Source organism: Pseudopodoces humilis, chromosome 1 (assembly GCF_049639895.1).
Source record: "Pseudopodoces humilis isolate 2021_Gansu_Grassland_sample_001 chromosome 1, ASM4963989v1, whole genome shotgun sequence".
Taxonomy (NCBI): Eukaryota; Metazoa; Chordata; class Aves; order Passeriformes; family Paridae; genus Pseudopodoces; species Pseudopodoces humilis.
This window is the reverse complement of record NC_142200.1, coordinates 57422116-57441810: the sequence shown is the minus strand read 5'-3', so window position 1 is coordinate 57441810 and position 19695 is coordinate 57422116. Positions and strand designations below refer to the sequence as shown.

Here is a 19695-nt window from a genome sequence, read left to right as displayed (position 1 = left end):
ATGCATTTGCAGGTGATTTCTCCTCAGATGTTGATTGTTAATTAAGTTTATGGGACCTCCATCAACTGCAAACTAAAAAGTCTTCCACCTCTACTACTCCTTTTATTTTTCTTTACACTTCCTCATTTTCACTTGTCAACATGTGATGGACTTACTTGTTAGGTCCTCTACAGCAAAGCTTCCCTTTCATTTGCAATGTGAAAATCTCCTACATTATTTAATGGTATTTTGAAACATTATTTTTCTATTAATGGAAATTATTAGTTGTATCTTTCTGCAACTTTCCCTTGCCTTCCCTCCACCACCCCATATCATCACTGATTATTCAATCAAAAAAAAAAAGGAAAGGAGATGGTAATGGTTACATATATATACCCATGTATATAAACCTATTTATGCACATCTAGATGCTGATGAAAGACTTTTAAAAGCATATAATCAGAACAATAAATGGGAAAATATGTGGCTGTGCTCTTATGTACCTGTTGTTACCCTGGGACAGGTGAGAAGCTGGAAATGGTGGACTTTGCCTCACCAACATTACAAGAAATGTACATACAGGTGGTGCAGTAGGTCAGTTCCCTCTGCCACCACTCCCAATAACCTAAACATATTTGCTTATTATTAAACTGTATCCACTGTGATACAGATGGAAAGAAAAGGTTCTATAAGAAAAAAAACACAATCAGGAAATAAGAGATTGGAAGAGAAAGCCTTCTTCCCATTAAGTATTAATAAAAGTCTCCACATTACTATTTATGTCAATAAGCAAAGCATAAGAAAAACATTTAGTTTAAAGTAGCAGTGAGAAAGAGGGCAGATAAAACTCTGTTCTGTAACCCTTCTATACTTCTGCATCAAAAAATTACTTGCAAAATTAAATGTATTCTTTCACTGCTTTGCATATTTAGTGCTATCCAAAAGCACTGTAAAAATATACTCCATGATAAGACCTACACACAAGATGTTAAAAAGTACACTAACTTTTACTAAATGTTACAATCAATGATGTAACTTATGTAAGTAGGGTTGCTTTGTCATATATTGATAGTTACCTCACTTTCACATCCACATTAACTTGATTTTAAATGCAATTAATACATATAGTCAAGGAAGACTAATGGACTACATTCTGCACTTAACCTGGTGGACATTTTCAAATGGCACAAGTGACCAGTGCAAACCTATTTTGCATTGTAAACGACTAAATAAATCTTAATGGATTAAGAATGATCAGCTATCAACACACAAGGGAAATTAAGTGCTGAAATGCCTACATTGATTATTTTAAATTATTAGCCTTACTCTGTTCTTGAATTTGTATGCTTTTAGTGAGCTTTAACACATTTACAAGACTTATTGACTATAATTACAAGAGAATTCAAGTAATGGACACATCAATTATAAGCAACATGTCTTGACCAGACAGTTGCATAAAGAATTCTAAAGAGAGCTCCATTAGCATCCTCCCCCTTAGTTTTATTCAGTTTTATCTGCCGTAAGAGGGCATATTAAGGGCTTATACAGCTGTTCTGACCATGTGAACATGAGCATCCCTCTAAAGACTTAACACTGCATTCAAAGTTGGATATTAGCTGAAGCAATACAGATAACTACGCTATTGACAGGACAGAAGTAATGCTGAAAGTATTAAGTATGTGAGTTATTGGTATACATGAATACTGCAGTTACAGTAAAATACTTTGAAAGGTTTGAAATACAACGTCCATGTTCCCTGAGATTAATTTTTAGGATTTGTTGTCCAGTCACGCCCTTGCCTTTTCATAAAAAAACTTACAAAACTATTTTAGGATTATGCCAGGAATTACCATTCTTTTATGCTGCTTTTTTTCTTACCTTTTTGTTCTCTTCCTTGCAACCAGGCACTAAGTTTCAAATAGTGCATGAATTTAAACTATAGCTTCCATAATAAGCCATTATTTAAAAGTACAGTAAAATAAACCTTACAGTTTTAATGAAAATATGTTCATTGAAATGTGAATTTATTATTCAAATCCACTCATAAATTCAACCATGGAGACACCACTTGTCTAAGCAGAGCTCAGTGATTTAGAAAAGCTGTCTATTTAAAATAAAGAATGTATGGCAGGTTTATAGAAACATAGCAGTGAATTTTTACATAAATTTAGAACTGCAGCTTATGCATTTTTCTACAGAAATGTTTTTAAATTTTCCACTTAAAATTAAACATAAAAATGAATTTAAAGTGTGATCAGCACAGAAACTAAATCAGATGCTACATCCCTGAGCAACACATCAGCACTGCATACCACCTTCCAGAAAGGCTGACCAATTCCAACCGCTATAACTTATTTCTACAAAAACCTCTTGTGCTTTCTTATTGGTATTTATTTAGGAATGATGTAATTGGAAACGCCTATTCTGAAGCGTTATGTAATGCTGGAAGTTCCACTAAATTGAAATGAAATAAACAATTTGGATATTAAACAAATTAAACAACTGCACAGAAAGTTAGAAAGAACAGCTAATTGTTCTCTCAAACCACTACTGCTTCATTACATAAACAGAAGAACCAATCAATGGTTACAGTTTAGATTAAAAAGAAAATCTCTCTATATGAAACAAAAAGCAGAAGGGTGACTGCACTTGAAATGTTCTTACATTTTCTGCCCTTTGATCACTGTATTTTCATACCCTTTTAGATAATTTTGAATTTCACCGGGGCTTATCAGGCAATACAAATGCAGTTCATAAGAAATATTAAAGGGCTTAACAAGCAGAAAAAGACCAATGGTATAATTCCAATGGTATAATTCAAACTCTGTTTGAAAGAGACCAGTTGCAACAACAGCATTTCCATACCTGTGTGGGTACGGATGTGAGCTAGGAAGGCCATGGAATTGCTACTCCTACACATCTTCCCACAATACTTGCAGACATTGCCTTGGTTCTCTTCCCTCTCCCTGTTTATCTGCTCAGTATCTTCAACAATGTATTTATTGACTTCACGCAGCAGCTCTTCATGCTGCTCTTTGATGTGGAGAAACAAGCTCTGCTCTGAGTCAAAGGGCTCCGTGCACTTCAAACACTTAAAGGTTGCGCCTCCTTCGGGCAGCTCCTCCACACTCGCCTGCTCATTTCGCATATGCCCAGCACTGGCCAAGTGCTGGTGAAGGTTGCTTTCTGTGTAAAATGATTTTCCACAGAGTAAGCAATGAAAATGCTTTTCTTTTGAAGGATGTTTCATGGCTATGTGAACATTTAGTCCGCTCAAACCATCTGCTAGAAAACCACAGTCATCGCAGCGAATACGTGTCGATTCCCCAAGGGAAATTCCTTCTGACTTTTTCTTTTTCCCAGCACTTGTTGAAGTGTCTGCTTTCACTGTGAGCTCACTAGTTTTCACTGCCCCTGACATCTGTCCTTCTGCAGAATGGTCAGTGGCCTCTGCATCTTGATGACTTTTTAACCTCACTATAGAAGAATCAAACTTGCCAACATTTTGCACTGCCTTTCCATTATCATCAGCACTGATAACTGTTCCTAAAGCCTCATTACTACTTTCTTGTGTGCCCTCAGCTGTTGAGCCATCTGCCTCCCAAACATTGTTATTTATAGTTACTTCAGCTTCATGTTGTGCTTCCATAAGGGCTTTTTCCTCCCCAGTAGGATCCTCTCTGAAGCTTCTGTTACCATCTAAACTATGTCTATTTTGTACTGCTTCTCCAGTATTTCCAGCAAAATTTGATTGCTCTACTGCACTGCTTGTTTCAGGAAGACTTAGCATAAGTGGGTTATTTTTCTTCAGTGATTTTTTTTTGAGACTGTCTTTGTCTCTACACTCTGCTTCTGGGTTTTCACTATTTTCTTCCAATCTCTCCACACCTTTTTCTGAATTGAAGTTTGTGGTGCTTGATCTACTTTGATTTTCCGCAGCACAATCATCATCTGAGTTGAGCAGCTCCTGCCCATGCTTATTTTTCTGCACCTCACAAGTACCCATTTCTTTAACTGATACTTCCTTGACAAGTTCAACAACTTTATCTTTCTGAGGAGTTTGCTGGAATCCTTCACGAAAAGGGTTTTCTCCTCCATTTTTAGACTCCTTATCAAGTTCATCTCCTACTGCATTTTGGGAACTGACATCTTTAGAGATTCCTGGAGATGTACTTTCATTTAAGGCAGCAGACTTAATAAAGCTTTTATTCATATCATCACCTTCTGATGCATCATTGGCACGCTTTGTTTCATCTAAAATAGTTTTTGATTCTTCTGCACTGCCATGGTGCTCCTCTTGAGGCAAAACACTGCCTTCTTTAGTGATATGTGCTGTATTTGCTTCCTCCCCAGAAGAATGAATGTAAGATTCTCTTCTAATTTTATGTTTCTCTGTTGCTGCATGCCTTATCATCTCCCTGCGAGTAACAGCATAGTAGTCACAAGCCATGCAGTAGAACTCGAATTGTTTTGTATGCTTTCGCTTCACATGCAGCTCTAAAGAAGCAGCAGAATGAGCAATGAAGCTGCAGTGTACACATTTGTTGTCATTTGAACCCATAGCTCTTCTCTGGAAGCTTGGGTCACAGTCTTGAGCAACCCTTGCTGGTTCCAGTAACACACGTTGGTTTATATTCAATGGATTCCTACCAGGCTGCAAATCTGGCAGCCTACTGGCATTTGCAGCTTTTAACTCGGCATCTCCTCGCTCAGCTTCCTGATTGTCTAAGACAGAATTTTCCACATCTGATGACTGGCCACCATCCTCAATATGTTCAGGCAAGGCAGTCATGGGGCTATTAATCTTTTTGCTTATGGATTCAAAATTACCTCCTTCAGGGCTAACAATGATCTCCGAGTTCTGTTTTCCACATCCTTCTATTTCAACTCGGCTTTTGTGTTTTTTGGTTGCACAGTGACGTTCCATATCTCCTTTGGTGACAGTGTAGTAATTGCAAACCTTACACAAATAGCTGTACTGATGACTGTGTTTTCGCCTGATGTGAACAGTCAAATTTGTAACACTGGAGGCCAAAAGGCCACAATGGGTACATGTCCTAGAAACAGTACCTTTAAGTTTCCCTCCTCTGGATGCATCAGCTAAAACCAACTCATTTTCACCAATCCTTTGCTCAGATGGAACAAATTCCTTATTTCTCGATATGTTTTCCACAGAAGAAGATGAAACCTGTATAATTTCTTTATCCAATTCTGTATTTCCACTCCCAGAAATGGAAGTATCCACCACTGATTTAATGCCACCAACACCAACACAAACCTTTACAATACAGTCTTCAAAACGTAATCCAATGTTGTTTTTCCTGGCATTTTCAAGATGCTTGCTTCTTTTGATATGTTTCTCCATTCCTTCCTTACTCAGGGAGTAGAGATTGCATGCTTTGCAAAGGAAGTGATACTCTTGTGCATGTCGGAGTTTTATGTGCCTTGTAAGAACTGTGGAAGATCTTGTCTTATAAAAACACTTTTTACATTGAAATTTGGTTTTATTCAGAACAGAATGCTTTAGTTCATTTCTATGATTTATGAAGGAAGAGTCTGGAGCTTTTGTTTGCATTGACACTTCCACTTCCTTTGTAAGTCTTTGGCTATTGTTCGATACTGAGTCACTGGAAGGTACCACTTGCAAGGTCTGATCACTGTTAGTCAATGTAGTAGCTTGCTGAAATAATGAACCACTGTGTTTCTCATTTTTTTGATGATTTATAAGCTCTTCTTCAAATTGAAAAAAAAGAATGCAAGCTGGACAACTATGGGACATATTATGAACTTCACTCATATGGCTTTGAAGGCTGACCACGTTCAAGCTGGTAAATGAACAGAGTTGACAATTAAAGCTACAATCACCCATCTGGTGCTCACTGTCATGACAGTGTTGCTTCATGTCTTCCCTGACTCCAGAGGAATCACTACACATCTGACAATGAAACTGGGTCCTTTTTGTATGAAGTTCTGCAACATGAGTTTCCAAACTTTCTCTGTCATGAAAAACATGACCACAATCCATGCAAGTATGAAGAGCACCATCATCAGCAGAAAGTTTAACTTCAGAATCTTTAGCATCTGCAATGCTAGAAGGGGTATTTGGCCTATATTCAGTAAGATCTTGTATTTCTGCAGCAGTATTACAATTACTTTTAGCATCTGTTTCTAGTTCTGTATGTGACACAGGGTTTGATTCATCATGTGTAAGCTGTGTGCTGGAGACAGGCTTCACATGTACCTTCCGAGTTTCAGATTTGGGTCTCTTACTATTCCCTAATAAGCTGTATCTTCTTTTAACCTGCCTTTTTAGTCTAGAAGACCTACTCTGTCCAAATGAAGACCTTAACAAGAAAACATTTCTTTTGTGTTTCATTTTGTCAAATCTCCTTGTCCTGTGTAAACTGTTAAGCAGCTTTTTGGTAGTTGGAAGGGATTTTGTTTTCTGCAAGATATTTTTGGATGGTCCCGGTATTTCTAGTTTTTCAGTATGAACTTTATCATTTCCTTCCGGACCAGAAGAAAGCAATGTTTCTTCTGTCACAGTATCCATTTTTTCAGTGGGAGTATTTGAAGATGGTATCATTTCAACAAGTTCACTGCAATCCTTTTGTTTAGACAAGCTTAATTTTGAGCCTTTCAGTGCACTGCAAACACTTAATTCTTTTGCATCAGCAGTTCTTGCCCTTAATTTATTGGTCCCAGGTTTTACCTTGACATTCCTCTCTTTGGTTGCATTAGATTGTTGGTTTCTAAAGGATTTTTTTGTCAATATCTGTACAAATCCTCCCCGTGCAGCAAGGTTTTGGCGTCGAAGGTGAGTCTTGCCAAGGAGATGAGAATTTAGGAGACTCTCTTCAGCACTCTGAAAACCACAAAGATCACAAGAAAATATCTTGGATTTCTCACGATCTCGCTTAACACGCATATGCGATGTTGAACTACACTCACCTATGCAACTACAGTGAGGGTGTGTTTGCTCTTTGGATGGTTTAGAGAAGCTTTCTTGTTTATGTTTTTCCTTATCAGAGCAGGAAGGTAAACACTGATCACTCATTTTGTCTTTAGGGTCTTTGTCTATGTTTCCAACTGTACAGACAACACTGCTTTCTTCTGAAGAATATAATTTATCAGGAACAGCAGCTGACATCTCTTGTGAATGTTTATTTTCCTTGGGAATTTTCAATATGGCATCAGCAGCTGCACATCTGAAATCATAACGTAGGCACAGGATATCTGAATTAAATATGTCACTATCAGGACAACTGGTGACTCCTTCCTGCTTTACAGCTCCAGCTACCATACCACATGCTTCTCCAGCTAAAACTTTTTGCAATTTCCTTCCACTATCTTTCATGTCATCTGAACAACTCTGCTTTCTTTTCCTGGAGATATTTTCAGGTTTCCTTGCTTCAACAACATCCAGGTTTGGTGATTCTGACAGTGCTGTTTTGTTTGTGCCATTCTCTTTTTCTTTCTTTTCAAGGTTCCTGAATGCTTCATCTGATGTAGGCCTTGTTTTCTGCTGAGATGAAGAGTCACATCCAGAATTTTCTCCTGCTGCGTTTCTTGGGGATTCTTCTGCCAACTCAACTTGTAAATTCTCATCAACATCATCTCTCTTCTTATTCTTCTCCCCATCCATTCTTAACAGTGATATTACCAATTGTAGATCATTTGGTTTAGCACCTACAAAACCAAAGAGCTATTATTAGTTTTTTATGCAAACTTAAAGGTTTAAGAATCAAATTTTTAAACCCCTATGCAATATAGAAAATTAAAATCATGGCAGAAAGAAATACACAATGACAGATATGAGGTGACAGTTTCATTACAGTATCTAAACCCCCTTCTAGTTACAGAGCTCTCACTGTAATGAGCGCCAAGTGAGCAAACACTTAGATCCCATAGTTTTTCTGTAATCAAGTCATCTTCTACATGCTTTAAACATGGGCAGACAAATGTGACCTTTGCTTCTGGAAGTATATTTAGGACACAAAATACTAGCAGCTTTCAAGGAACTGGTCATGGAATATTTAATTTTTCCACCATATTTCAAAGTTCCCAGGAGAAATAATTATGACTGCCACAACAAGCAAAACAAAGTCAACATAAATGTTAAATATTTTAAGTATGCAGCTTGCCTTCCTTCTTCTGCTTAGATTACCTACTAAAGAGGGAAAACACATATAGAACCACGTTCTAAAACAATTTGCTACAAGTATAGCTCCCCATCATTCCTAAAATATCTTCTAAAACACTGTTTCCCAGTTGGGGAGGAGGGAGGAGAAACAAAAAGTCATGAAATAACAGTGCAGAGAAGGATAAGACCTTTGAGACCCAGCACAAACTCTAACCATTGAAATCCAGTTACCAAAAGCTTTTGCTCAACTGCCCAGTGTGACCCTCCTGCTCCCAAGAAGATGCCTCCACTAGAAAACTGATGCTACCAACACAATTTATAAGAGGGATGGGAAATCAAATCCTGACATTTATTACATTTTCATTTTGATATGAAGCAACTGAGAATTGAAAATGCATTTCATTTTAACAGATGATTAAATACTAAATGTTTATCTATGTGCTTTACACTATGATTTAAACATCAATTTGCTGCAGATCCAAGTATACAGTTTTTTGTTCAGTTACCCATTGAATGAGGCCATGACCACAATTGTAAGTACTTCCTGACAAGATTAAGTAATTGCAATGTTGATACAGATAACGTAGGGTACAAAAAACTATTCAAGTACATGGTAAAAAAAAATAATTATGCTTAATTTTGAGGACAAAGTAGGAAAGTATAAAACTGAGAAAATAAATTCAAATCAGCTGGACTTTTTACCCATGGAAGTAAAAAAGTGTTTTTCTGCTTAAGAATAATTTATGGAAGCCCCCTAAGGAGTTGAGTGCACATTAGTTGCATATATTGAACAGCTCTTCAACTGTAGGTCTTTCATTGAACTGAAGCACTGACCAAACCTATACCAAGCTAGTTATACCTAAGTAACAAGAGAATAACCACCTCTAGATCACAACAGCCCTCTGGAGGATCATGATATTGTCCCCTAAACATAGCTTTCTGATTCTTATGAACTACTATTTTTCTTTGTTCACAAAACCACAATGGAAACTTATCACAATTAGTCAGAAGGAAAACAGAGCTATATTTTCAGCTGGAATAAGTCAGCACATTGTTAGTATGTTCAAAAACACTCCAGCAGTTAATAGCAGAACCAGATGAAGTGCAAGCTTACCCAGAAAAGGTAATGAGCACTGTTTGGGATACAGAAAAAAAATATCAGATGAAAATTATGTGGTTTAACTGAAGTACAGCTTTATTTATATATTGCAAAATATCAAGTTACTTCAGTGACAAGTGTCACAAGTTCATCCTTAAACAACTTTGCCTTGCTGCAACTTCACAGCAGGTTCCAAGCCCACCACCAAGACCTGACCACTCTTCCCTTGTATGACCTGGGGAAGAGCAGCAGTTTTTCCTTTGCTGTACAAGACGATTTGCAATCTCAAACCACTTCTCCATCTTCTTTATAGGATATTTTCCTCTCAGACCATAAAATTTATCAGAAAACTTGTCCAGCAGTGAACTAATACTGGCATTGAACATTTCCACTATCAAAAGCTGCATCTGGATAATTAGAGGTTTCTCCATCAACAAAAAGTGGCCTTTTCTGCCACTCCTCTGGAAACTCAGCTCATCTCCACTGGCCACTTGCACACCTAAAAAAGATGGTTGGTTATCTGCACACAATCTCTACAGGTTTATCTTCATTTCTCAGTATTTGTTCAGTAACTCTTCAATAGAAGTTCATCCTGCTCTGTGCTCAGATCAGAACCCAGTTCTGGTGTCCAATCTGATCTCCCACTCAACTGCACCAGTTATATATTTCTCTAGCACTCAAGAAAAAAAAATGTATTTCCTCTATTTTATCTTTGTAAGCTGTTTGTAGTAAGAACTACAAACTAGCTGCTAGAAAAGTGAAAGATGCAATACAAATCTCATAGGTGCTGCCAATAACCTCAATATGAAATTAAAATAATAACATGTGTAATACAAATATGCTAAGATGCCTTACACTGCAGACTTCTTGCCTAATTCCTTATCTCTTCCTTCATTTCATGACAAACTTTTAGCATGCAGACTGGGACTGCACTCTGTTCCATTTACAGGCAGTTCTAATGAAGTCAAGAGCCTCACATCTACCCCCACAACCAGAAAGCATTATCAAGGCAATTTCTCTCCAGCTGCACTGCAGACTACCTATGGCACAGTGTGGTAATGATACACCTTTACCAACTTCATCACTACCACACATCTAAGTTTCCAGGAAAACAGTCTACTCCTGCACACCCTTCCCAAAGTTACATTTGCTTCTGTCACACTTCCATATAATCTGTGTCAAAATATCACTACATGGGAATCTGTACCTGCATGAAACCAAAATCTAGAATTCTCTATGAAAGAAAACAACTATGAGGCAGTTGCTGCTGTTTCTCTAAAACTGACTCTATATTAATTAATCTAAGGAATTAAATAGCCTCCAGTTTCTTTTAGCTCCCTCTTAAAGCTGCTTGTAGGACAAAAGCACATCTTCTGATAGACTTAATGGCTACTTTAACTACTTTTTGCTAGGACCACGATCAGTGATTTGCTGAGCTCTGCTCAGTTCTCCACATCTCACACGAGATCAGGAGCAGTGGACCACAGCACTGGACCACATCTCTGCTTCCTCCTGCTACAGCCTTTGCTCAGATCACACTGCCGTGCTTATAACACAATTTCAATATAATATAGCTCAGCTTCGTTGATGGCAGAGTAGTGCCTCACACCCACCAAATGCAGCTGTGGGCTCCTTCCTGCATGGATAAATTGCAGGAATGGCTATCCCTACTCAAAGAAGGCATTCAGCACACCATTAGCTGCCTCTAGACAAAAAGAGCCTGTAGTGCTTCCTCTGCTGTAAGCTTCTCTCATAAAAGCTCCTTCCCAGATTTGCCACAGAGTACTAGGAAAATGGTAAAGCGCAAGCTTTTCATAAATCTGAGGGGTCCTAATCCTCTGTCTGCCTAAACCAATTCACTTCTGCCCTCAACAAAGCCACCACACTAATTAAGGGCCATCCTGCAGTTGGTATTGTAATATAGAAGAATCAATGCATTGGAGAAGGCATCAACAGCACTCAAAGTCTGGACAGTCACAGTGACCATATAAGATCAAATGGGTTTCTTTTTGCAAAATTAAATTTGGATCAAGCTTTAGTCTGGCACAGGGATCATCATCACAAGCAAAAAATTAGGATCTGGAGTTTTATTAACCTAATCTAAGAATACACTCTAGATGTAACAAGTAACAAGTCTGAAGCCACGGCACCTTAAGCATATGCTTAGATCTAACTCCTGCTTGTTAGTGTGATCGAGTACACTTTTTGATAGCAATGTAATGCTGCCAAACTTGTATAGCGGTAGGAATGGGGAGGATCAGCTCTTGAATCACCTTATTCATGGACCAACAAGACTAAAATCAGTGCAAGATATAAACTTCCTTGTGTTTCCTGCTACCTTCATCTTTTAAAGCATCATCTAGAGACATTATTACAAGTAACAAGTGCTTAAAGTGCAACAATACATTACCACTTAAAGTATTGCATAAATAAACCAAAATGTATTTATATAGGCTCCAAGACTGCGCCAATGATAATGCCAGGAACATCACAGCAGAAAACAGCAGCACAGGATCAATCCCAAGCTAAGCAGACAGCAGTCAAATCCTCGTATTTCCATAGTTTAAAAGCTGGTTCTGTCAAACAGTGCTCTCCTAACATGATATTCGATGTTCAAAATGAAGCTGTTCTAACTCAAAAGTGGGTTGACTTTTTGTAACATAAATCTTTTGTTAATGTTCATATAAATCAAGTATAACTGAACAGATCCTTAAAGGATATGACCAAAAATTAATTTGCCACATTAGCTTCAGGTTAACAAATTCTTCTGCTTGGAGACAGTCATACATTACCTAATGCATTTTAAGGTTCTTTGTAGCACAGTGCTGTTCCTGAGTTTTGGAAAGGAACCTGTTGTGGCCTCACAATTTTTGCCTATAAAAAGCTGAGCTCAGTAGTTCTACTGTAACTACTTAAACATAGTGTTTTTCTTCAATAATTTTCTAAATATCTGAAAGAAGTGAAACATGTTTTTAAGATCTTCAAAAGCAGAATGTTTGTTACGTGCATTACATCTGCATAGGCCAACTATCCAAATCCCTACAGAATGTATAAAACACACATTTTTAAATTGCAAGTGCAATTTTGGCCTTATCTCATAAACCAATATAACTAAAAATTCTCCCCTTTCAACCACTGGGATTTCCAAATTATCAGAATTGTGGAGTTTTTGTTTCTGTAATTAAATTAATTTAAAAGATATCTCACAATCACAATTCAGCACAATCTCACTATCTGTAAAGTAGAAAATTCATACAAAAAAAAGAGAAAAATAGCACTTCGTGAGCAGCCACCACCGTTTTTTACCTGATAACAACTCACTTTTTTATTTTTCATACAAAGCTTTTTTGTATATTGACATAGTGTCTGCTACAGTTCTATACACAAGCATAAGTCATTTGTGGACAGAAGCTGTTTTCTTTGATGAAAATAGAGAACATTGGATTTGAGTGTCCCAATTTTTTACCACCAGTCCAAAACAACAGTGTATAATGTCTTACTACGCCAAAAGGTAGAGACAGGGCAGTTAAGCTTTCCAGTGTAAGACCTGCACTGCTCTAATCCTCAGATGAAACTTAGAAAGTAACAATTTTAAATTAAGATCAAAAAGACAAGAAATTTAGCGATTATTGATAAACCTGTAGTAAACTTCAAAGTTCCTTAACTTGATGGTCAATACAATTTCATTTACTTCTCTTTTTGGTTTTATGACAAGAGAAGGGATAGGGATGTGTACAGAAGAGCACAAAAAAAAGTTTATTTACAAGTAATAACTTTTTTTTTTTTATGCTAATCCAGGCATTAGAATTTCCAGAGCACTTCTCAGTCACAGTACTATTGTCTCCAAGTATTCAATGCCCAATCTGCAGTGTTTGTAAAGGATGTGATATATGGAAAACAGAGTTTCATTTTTTTCCAGTAAAAATTCCCCTTTTCAGATAATTAGTTCTTTCAATGAAATCATGGATACAATGAAGCAAAATCATTTTAATGAGCTCCTTAAATAGCCTGTACAAAACTGCATGTTAACAACTCATGTCAATGTACTACCTCTGTGTCAAATAAGCATCTTCTCAGTGGCTCAACATCCTTCCTAAATTGAATCGTACGTCTGTCTTATGGCCTTACAAAGTTACCACACTTCCTTCAGAATGATTAATCCAAGCTAACAGTCTCCTCAATAATGGAATACAGGAGACAATATGGTTGTCGACTCAAAGGGAACAAAGATCACCTCTTTTTGAGGAGAATTTGATCATATCCATTACAAACATTTGTTTTCCCTTGCAGCTCAAAAATGCAGGAACTTTGAGCTTTGTATCATGAGGCTTAAACCTCATAAAGCCACCACTTTCCTAGGACAGCAAAATCTCCACACGAGACTTCCAAATAAGCTGCAGACTTCCAAGACTAAACACTTAGAAATTTCCACACAGATCTATCCAGAACAGTTCAAGTAACAAAATAAAACGCCTGCTGATAATCATCCCCTGTGTATCACTGAAAATTGGGAGTTATGTGCACCCATTAATTTCATTTTCTCACAGCCACCATTTTGAAAAAAACTGTAACGGCATCTCAGGGAAACGCACCTGCAATACTACCCACATCCCTCTTGCTTCTGCTTCCGAACCACTCCAGAGTCCTTCCAGGTGGGCAGAAACTGGCAACACAAAGGCTCCCTGGTTCGTCATCCACTCATTTCAGAAAGAGCCAAATGCTGCTAAATGCAACAGGAACCATTGATTTGAAAAGCTTTGAAAAGGAAGTCAAAAAAGACACACTGAGATATACACTCATTTCAAGTGCATTCAGAATCAATAGGAATGTATGTGCAAGACAGAATCAGAGGAAATGCAGTAGTATCTCCTAGAAATTTTTATATGACCTCCAGATTTTCAGTTTTTGAAAATTTAAGAATTTTAAATTTTGTACATTTTTGTACAAATGTACAAATTTTGTACATTTTGAATTTTAAAATTAAAGAATTCTGACTGTTTCCAGTGCAAGGCATACATGTAACAACAGCACTACAAACATTCAATAGAAACTTTTGAGAATCAAAAAAAGACTGCATTCATATAGCACTGTGATATTTATGGATGAAAAGCACTTTCTAAGTATTCACAAAACACTTAATTTTATAGAGTTTATCAGATCCAGGAAAGAAATACTATTTTCCACATACACTAGTAAGTTCTGTGGTTTGTGGGAATTCTTCAAATGAGATGCTTTCGTGCAAGATACAGTTCTCACCCAGTACACCAAGTAAAACTAAAAAGAAGCAAAAAGTAAAATGCAGTTTGAATCCCTTTCTACTGTTGGCTGTAGTACCCTCTTAAGTACAGTGGACCACACTGGAGTTCATCAGAGAACTACACAGATACTATCGCTGACATATGAAAAAAATACTGGAAGTCTTAAATTTTTCCTGAACTTCGGCAGCAAAAGATAAAAGCAAGTTGTAATTGCTGCTACTTGTAAATTGGCTCTTGGAAATTTCAGCCTAGAAACCTGGCCCTAAAAGCCCTATTTTCTCCTTAAAAAATATAAGGAGTATGATTTCCTAGAAGGCTACTCTAGGTGTTTAATATTTGTGAAGACTTCAATAAGTGAGGACCTACTAAATTTCCATTAACCTTTGCTCAAAATTAAATCAACAAGTCAAAAAAGGATGACTTTCTTGGCCCCTTGCTTAAAACTACCATTTCAAACAGAAAGCAACAAGAGGCCTCTACCATCACAGCCTGGGACACATTTGTCATCTACTACTACTGCATTTATCACCAGTTAAATTATCAAAAAAATAATGCAGTAATCAGTGTATTTATGGACATGCTTCTCACTCTTGTGCACGCTTATCCTTATCTGCTGCCTCTTCAAGAAGCTCAGCTGAAAAGAGCTGCATGAATTTTTGGCTGAACAGTTAACAAAGACTTTGGTTTTTTTTGTGTGATAGGTTAACAAAGTTTCCAGAAAATACTAAGTGTACATATGCGTCTAAAGAAAAGGAGACATTAATAAAACTAAAAGCATTCTGATGACCCCTGGTGGCCACTTCATACAAGGAAGTAATTGCATTCCATCTGAGAAAAACGGATCAAACAGAAAGGTATTACATCTTCTATTGGTAGGCATATCTAATGAAATGACAGCTGATTTTATTCAATTAGAATATTTATTAGAATGTACATATTTACATGCCTGTATCAAATTACTGTATTACGGTAGACACACAGACACACTCAAAAATTTAACTATTAGAAACAAACCCTGTTTTTCTCTTCAGTGAAATAGAAGTGAGTGCACTGGAAGTATTTCAGCTCAATCCTACAAGACATACAAAACTAACTTTTTTCAGTTTTAATTTTCCAGTTGGGTTTCTCACATAAAGCTGAGGGTGTTGGGGAGCACGGTGGAAGCAGGGGGCTGCCTCACAGCAGGTGCACTCAGAAGGGCTGTGTGTAATAGATGATGTCCTAAGTCCCTCCAGCACAGGCAGTTCTCCAGCACACTTTAGCAAAGCAAACAAACCAGCCTTTCCTTCTTTATATTTATATATTTATATTGGACTTCTACCAAAAAGAAGGAATCAGTATAAAAAGGGGATAGCTGTTCACAGACCTCAGCAATGGAGAGGTTAAACCCTTAACATGCAGAGGAAAAGATGCATGACAAATCACATCTTTTCTCTTTAATGTTTTCCTGTAATACATGCAAGTAATCACGACTGTGCTGCCATGTCCTCTGCAACACAGAGAGGGACTTTTTCCCCCCAATAACTTAGATGATCATGACTGTGACTTAAACTATGCATAGCTGTGCAAAGCCTGGCTTCCTCCAGAAGTAACTGTTACCTGTGTTCAGGTGAACAAACCCAAGCTTCAGATATAGTCACTGCAGAACTTTTAATTCTAGTAGTTCTGTACTCAGACTGTACACAGTGCAGGGGTTACAACTGACCTTTACTCTAATTTCCATCTGTGACACATCTGTCTGTATCAAGAGACAGAAACCAGTATAAGACAGCAATGGCAGGCATACCAATGTGATGGTGGCAATATGAGTCCAAGCACTGGCAATATGGGATAACACAAATTCATGACTTCTGTGGTGCCAGCCGTCAAGGGATACTAGTATGGCATACCATGGAGCCTTCTCCCTTCCCCATCCTCAAGACCTTCACTAGAACTAAGCCATGTAGCTACAAAACCCTCCTTTGCTTCAGCTGAGGATCAAAAAGAGGCTGAAGGCCAAGCATGCTCCCACTTCTCCCCAGGAAAACACACTCTCGGTCAGCAGGTGGAGAGTGAAGGTGAATGAAGGAGAAGGCATTGCTATTCCAGAGAGAGAGGCCAGAGGATGGCAGAGCAGCTTCCACCTCCTCTTGCAGCCCATATGATGAAACCACATCTTCCCAGAATGTTAATTCTAGGCAGATGGAACCAAAGGAGGGAAGTAATTGAAGACAAGGAACAGCCTCTTGCTGATACCACCATCACTTATAAAATAAATCCCCCATTTACTAGCCCAAAGCATTCACACTTATCAATAGTTTGGCAACAAATAACATTAAGGTTTCAAATGCTGCTGCTCATTTCCCTCCAAGTCTATTTCTTTCAATACAACAAATTTGGTGCTTACCTAAACCAGTCCCTGAAACTCAGCTCTCTCCCAGAACCAGCAGTATGCCTAAGCATGTGCAGAGTGGTAGCACAATTTGTGTGAGGCACACGTGTTCAACCACATTTCCAAACAAGGAATCACCTGACAATTAACATTTTCATCTCTCCCACAGGAGTGGTGCATGGGTTATAGCAACAGGGAATAGTTGCAGTGGGGACCACTGCCCTAATACCTACAAAAATTATGAAGCCTCACTGCTCTAAGAGCTGCACCTTGCATCAAGGTATCTCAAGGCTGCAAAACCCTTTCCCTATTTCGAAGCACACTGCTTAATAGCTACACAAGACTGCAATGCATTTCCTTCAGTTGTTGATTTATCAAAGTAAACTCCTATCTCCAGTCAGCACCACAATATCAAACAGCTGCCTCCGAAGTACAAACAATGGAGCCCAAGTGTGGGAAGTCTCTCCCTCTCACCAGAGCCCAGCAGCTACACAGAACTACTGCTAACCCCACCATCATCTGGTGTGATCAGGGTGGCACCACAGTCCAACTCTTCCACCACCTAGAAAGATGTGGCTCGTCAACCTGGTGGCCCTGGGCATGGCCTTCTGCCCCCCAAGGCCCTCTTGGGCAGGAAATGCAGATGCTGCTGGAACCTGCCCAGACCCAGTTCCTGGGCATCACAGGAGGTCACAGAAAGACCATGCAGTGCTTGTCCAGACAAGGGGACCTTGGGAGTAAGGGCAGAACTGCAACTTAGTTGCAGAGACTCTGTATTTCCTTAATACATCATCACTCTTTCTCTCAGGGATGCTTTAGGAGAGTGTTATTACAAAAATACTACTAATTCCCTGAAAAACACCAAGTTGAAATCAATCCCACAAACTTTCCCAAGATCAATATGTTTTAATGAACACAGAAAACATACACAATAGTAATCCAGGGCAAGTACCCCGAGACCAAGCTAGAGTAATAAATTGCACCTGCTCCAACACTTTCCTGGCAGGAAAAAATTGACATATCACTAAGCAGGCTGTTGCTCAGCTCAAACACCCACAGGATCTTGAGGGACCACATGATGGGTGACCTGCATGGTGACTTATCACAGTAAAGCAGAGCCAGGACACAATGCCAGATCTGTCCCCCACAGAAGGGCAGGGTTTTGGCAGCTCACAGTTAACTGAGCAGCCCAACCCACAGAGTCAGTCCCTCTGACTGAGCAATGTGGGCACAGAAAGAGACTGCAGGTCAAAGGGGCTGCTTCCTACAGTGAAGGGTCCTGGTACAGCCTGTTTATCTCTCAGAGGGTAAAAACAATAATTAGTCATCTATTTCAGTCATCAACAGGCATTTTCCTAGTATTCACCCTGGGAAAAACTTTAACAAGTTAACTCTTTTCCTAGCTGTTATCATCAATGGAAAAGGGACAGCAACGTAAAATTAAACCTTACAGTAACAGAGCAAAAATGTTGATTTATGTCTTTTACAGTGAAACCTAACATTAAGTGTGCTGTTCCATCATGAATTTTCAAGAAGGCTTCAGCATCACCCAAAAGCTACAATTCAGGCTTTCACTTTCTGGTAAATTCAAGGAGTATTTGATAATCAAACACAACTTCAGTTTTGTCAGCTAAGCAGCCTTACTCATTCTAAAGCACCAAATTCTTTTACATGACACAGGAAAGGAATTAACTTCTAACAGTGACCCTGCAATTCCATTATACATGTTAAAATTTTGGAGCAAATGCACCACTTTTCCAGGATTTAATATCTGATATTATTTCCATATACTAAACAATACAGATTTTACTGCACAACAACCCTGTAAAAACAACCCTGTAACAGTACAAATCATAGCAATGTAAAAATGCAAAGGATCTTATTACAACCATTACATTTTTCTCATCAATCTCATTCTGTACTGCGGTGTTAAGGACATCTAAGTATTCTTAGGTATATGTAAAATGGAAAAAAAAAATTAATACCCCTTTTAATGAATTCCTCACAAAATTCCCCCTTCTCCCCAAATCAGAGAATTGTTTAGGTTGGGAAAGACCATATTCATCAAGTTGAACTGTTAACCCAGCACTACCAAGTTCACCACTAAACCATGTCAAGTGCCACATCCACACATCTTTTAAATACCTTCATGGATGCTAAATTCCACCACTTCCATGGGGAGCCTGTTTCAGGGCTTGACAACCCTCTCAGTACAGGAATTTTTTGTAAATCCAATCTAAACCTCCCCCAGTGCAACTTGAGGCTATTTCCACTTGTCTTCTCACTTGCTACTTGAGAGAAGAGACCAATCCCCACCTGGCTACAACCTCCTTTCAGGTACATGTAGAGAGTGATAAGGTGTTCCCTAAGCCTCCTTTTCTCAGGCTATACAACCCCAGCTCCACATAAGACTTGTGCTCCAGACCCTTCACCAGCTCCATTGCCCTTCTCTGGATACACTCCAGCACCTCAATGTCTTTGTTGATGTGAATGGACCAAATCTGAACACAGGATCTGAGGTGTGGCCTCGGCAGTGCCGAGAACAGGGGGACAATCCCTGCCCTGCTCCTGGCTGGCCACACTGTTCCCCGTACAGGCCAGGAAGCCATTGGCCTCCTTGGCCACCTGGGCACACACTGGCTCATGTTCAGGCACTGTCAATCAGCACCCCCAGGTCCTTTTCCACCAGCAGCTCTCCAGCCACTCTGCCCCCAGCCTGCAGCTCTGCCTGGGCTTGTTGTGAGCCAGGGGCAGGACCCGGCACTCGGCCTTGTTGAACCTCACACCATTGGCCCCAACCCACTGATCCAGCCTGGCCAGATCCCTCTGCAGAGCCTTCCTGCCC

General features: G+C 38.8%; 1 protein-coding gene across 1 annotated transcript in view; it reads right to left on the bottom strand.

Annotated features, from left to right (window-relative positions):
* Window positions 1-19695, bottom strand: part of ZNF407 (zinc finger protein 407) — a 335107-nt gene that overhangs the window by 302726 nt on the left and 12686 nt on the right. The window contains exon 2 of the mRNA XM_005517307.3: window positions 2845-7668. Within this exon, the coding sequence (XP_005517364.2) occupies window positions 2845-7624 (4780 nt within the window). The 5' untranslated portion in view covers window positions 7625-7668. The remainder of the gene's footprint in view (window positions 1-2844; window positions 7669-19695) is intronic.